The following is a 3528-nucleotide window of genomic DNA, read 5'->3' as shown; positions in this document are numbered from 1 at the left end:
ATCCCTGCACTGAGTTCCCGGGTCTCTATACCTGCTATGCCCATTATAAGGACTTCCAGTATCCCCGCACTGAGTTCCCGGGTCTGTGTGTTTGTTGCCCCCATTATGAGTAACTTCCACCTTCCCTGATGAATTTCATATATGGAGGGGTTACATTTTTTGAGGCCTTAATTTTGCAAGTCAGTCTATGCTGACATGCTTTATGTCATGCATGAGTGTGCAGGGCATTGTATTTATGATGCAGTGTTGCATGTTGACTTGTTTTTATATGTTTCCATCAATTTATTGCAAATGAAAGCACCAAGACACAAAAGTGTTAAAGGTGTCCTTATGAAGAATGTAATAGGAAGACCTGGAAACACAAAGGTGGGAGCACTGACATTTCACAGGTGGACGGGAACAGAAATAGGAATGGTGGCGGGGAGATCTCTGTGACCTAAACCTAAAATATGACTTCTGAGTAGATAGACCCATTATATAGTAAATTATTGTACTAATATATGTACTATTGTACAGCCAGGGCTTCCTCCTCCATTTTTTAGGAAGGCAGCCATGGTGTTTCCTTGCCCCAGGCAGGTTATAGTGATTTGGGTCTCCCTCCCCCTTCCCTTTCCAGATCCAGTTTTGGATTCCTTAGCTGATCATTGTACAGCCCCTGGTATTTAGGATTTCTTCCTCACTGCTTTTCATTTACCTGCTATTGCATAGTCCAGTGGTTGTTTTCCGGCTGACCCCCTGGCCTTCTTGGTGCCATTGTTTCTTGCACCACCAATGCAATGTGTTTTTTTCTCCAGAAGCAGAAAACATGTGAACTTTCTTGGGGGATTGGAGGAAAATGAATTATCAGGTAACTGACCAAAAAATATCAGAGCTGACTTATTATTATTATCCCCCCAAAATTATTTTAGAACCTGGTGACCTCTATGCCCATACATTGCAACACACATGTTAAAAAACATGCATGGGTGTGAACAGGCCCCATAGTTTCAAAATGCCATCCATATTAGAAGGAACAAAAATATATATATTTTTTTAACTTGCAGTACAATTCTTGTGCTTAAAAGCAAGAAAAATAACAGATTTTAATAATCCCTTTAGGGCTTGCTCATCCACCTCTATGCGTCTGCACATTGGCCAGGCCTCGGTCCCCATGCGGTTGGTTAATTTCTGCATGTTGTGATCTAAATCAGCCAACTTCCTGGAAAGTGAAAGTGAAAGAATCAGAAACAAAAGATCTCAGTGAGCAGAGAAGCAGAAGGGCTGAGGTGGGGCAAATGCTGCATTAGAGGGGCAAACAGACGCAGAGAAGGGGGCAGAGGGTCATTAACTATTTTTGATCTCCCAGCGCACCGTCTCTTCTCTAATATTTGTGACAGTGAGGGTGGGCCGGCTGTCAGGATGATTCCTTTTACACTCTACAAGATCCTATCCTTCATTTCCCCCCTGGGTAAGTACTGGTAATTCTATATGTGCCTGTCCTCTATACGTACCCCCCCTGTGTCTTTTACCCTTCTCCATCTTTTACCCCTCTCCGCTTCTACCTAACCCGCCATATTTAACCCTTTCCCGCCCCCCATCTCCCCCCCTCTATCCCCTACTCGTGTATACAATGTATCTTTGTATCAATCTATAGATTTTTGTATCTCTTCGCCCCTCTGCCCTCCTGTTGACCCTTAGAAGTTCAGGGACTTTCCAGGTCGGTTACTTTCATTTTGTTGGTGGTGTTGTTTTGTATCTACACCTGTACAGCAAATTCTCATCGTGAGATTGAGTTATACCAAGGGATCGCTGATTCCATTCGAAGGCAGAAAGGTTTCACAAAAAATGTTTTGTTATCGGTGACAAGGGCGAATATAGCAGACGATTTGCTGAGACCCCACAGATAAAAGAATATCTGCACTTTGCATGTGTATATGCATGAAGGGGAGCATTGATAGGGTGCTGACCGGTAAAAATTGGCAATGGTAAAAAAAAGTAAAAGATAAAAAAAGGAGCCCGGTATTTTATCCTTGGAAAGGAGGCAACCCCAGGCATAGACGGGGATATAACAGACTCTGTAACTGTCTGTGTCCCCTTTGGGGTGATATATCTCACTTACTGTTGGTCACAGTAATCCGCCGATGCCTGGGCCACCATTGCTGGCCTCCTTATAAAAAATCCTCCTTGCTTGGCTGTTGGGAACCAGTGTTCCCCAAGTCCGGCCTGGGGTGGGCCCTCGACTTGCATCTACAGCACCCCCATATTCTATATACATTTGTTTCAAAAATAAAAGTAAGTTTAATTAAAGTTTAGCTTTATTCTGCCTCTTTGTGCTCTTCCTGGTACTTCCTGCCCCACCATAATATTACTAAACTGAAACTTTGCTTGGGCCTTAAAGACAACCTGGAGGCTGCTTTGCTGATCTAATGTTTTTTTATGAGTTACTGACACAACACAAGTGTGCAGATCAAGCTCTATTTTCACTGGCTGCATGCTTGTTTCAGTTTAGAATGTATTAATACAAGGGGATTAATCTTCCTGTCTGGCAACTGGCTTCATCAGAAAGTTTCTAGGAAACTTTAAGTTTCCTGGATGGATGAATCACGGAAGAAGATATTAGGTTTATTCTTCCATCCAATCACTGTCTTGGGGGATCTACAAAGAGGATATAGAATGGGGGCAACCAGGGCAGTATCTGTCATACAGCAAAAGAGGCTACTCAACCAACATGGGCCCCTGAAAGCCTCCCTCCTCCAACGTGGATTGGACGAGGTGGCAGGCCATACTTCCTTGAGTGTCATTCACAGTGGTCACTTGCCTCCATGCATGGCTCCATGCCAAGAGGTGCAGAAAGGAACGGAGGGGTTGGTTCTTAGAGGCCATGCACGTGCTGCTGGTAGACCACGAAGGGCCTCTACTATGTGTGACCATGTGGAGGTAGAATGACGCTAAACAGCTCTGGGGGTCCCTGGACACCAAGCATGGGTAAGAGGTCTGGCTGCAGATAGAGAAGAGTTATCATTGCTTGGACAGATTTCTACAATGCAATCATATCATGGAGAATTAGGCAGGACTAAATGTATGGCTGGAGACGGGGCAAGGTCATGGCTGAGGAAGGGGTAGGAGTGGGCCCACCAAATTTTATCCTGTCCTGGGAACCCAGCTCATAATTTGGGCATCACCGCCATTTTTATGACTACTTTCTACATAGCAGGACATGTATTGTTTCCTGGACTCTCAGACCTCCAGGGTTCCTCTTCTCAACATCCTTTCTGTTTTCTTGCAGCTGCCATCCTGGTTGGGGTTTTTCCTTCCATATCGGCCGATCCCCTGTCCTGCTGGTTGGTGGAGGAGAAGGGTTCACCAAAAAGTATCCTTCAAACGCCCGTATTGTTGGTGTTTAGCAAATCAGAACCTCCAGTGAGCGCTGAGCCCGGCACCTTGGTCTTCTATGTCTCAGGTAAGAGATTTTTATGGTTTCTGTAAGAAGAATAAACAACGAAATCCAGGGCAACAGATTGCTAAATGCATCCGTGGCCATTTTCTTTG

At 44.7% G+C, this 3528-nt stretch overlaps 1 protein-coding gene across 1 annotated transcript in view; it reads left to right on the top strand.

The window, feature by feature from the left end:
• Positions 1-1124: 1124 nt before the first annotated feature.
• TAPBP (TAP binding protein) overlaps positions 1125-3528 on the top strand; it is a 15769-nt gene continuing 13365 nt past the window's right edge. Inside the window, exons 1-2 of the mRNA XM_072429597.1 lie at positions 1125-1447; positions 3266-3439. Coding sequence (XP_072285698.1) covers positions 1399-1447; positions 3266-3439 — 223 coding nt within the window. The 5' untranslated portion in view covers positions 1125-1398. The remainder of the gene's footprint in view (positions 1448-3265; positions 3440-3528) is intronic.

This window comes from Pyxicephalus adspersus, chromosome Z, assembly GCF_032062135.1.
Source record: "Pyxicephalus adspersus chromosome Z, UCB_Pads_2.0, whole genome shotgun sequence".
NCBI classification, from domain to species: domain Eukaryota; kingdom Metazoa; phylum Chordata; class Amphibia; order Anura; family Pyxicephalidae; genus Pyxicephalus; species Pyxicephalus adspersus.
Note: the sequence above shows the minus strand (reverse complement) of the source record. Positions and strands in the feature narration are given on the sequence as shown.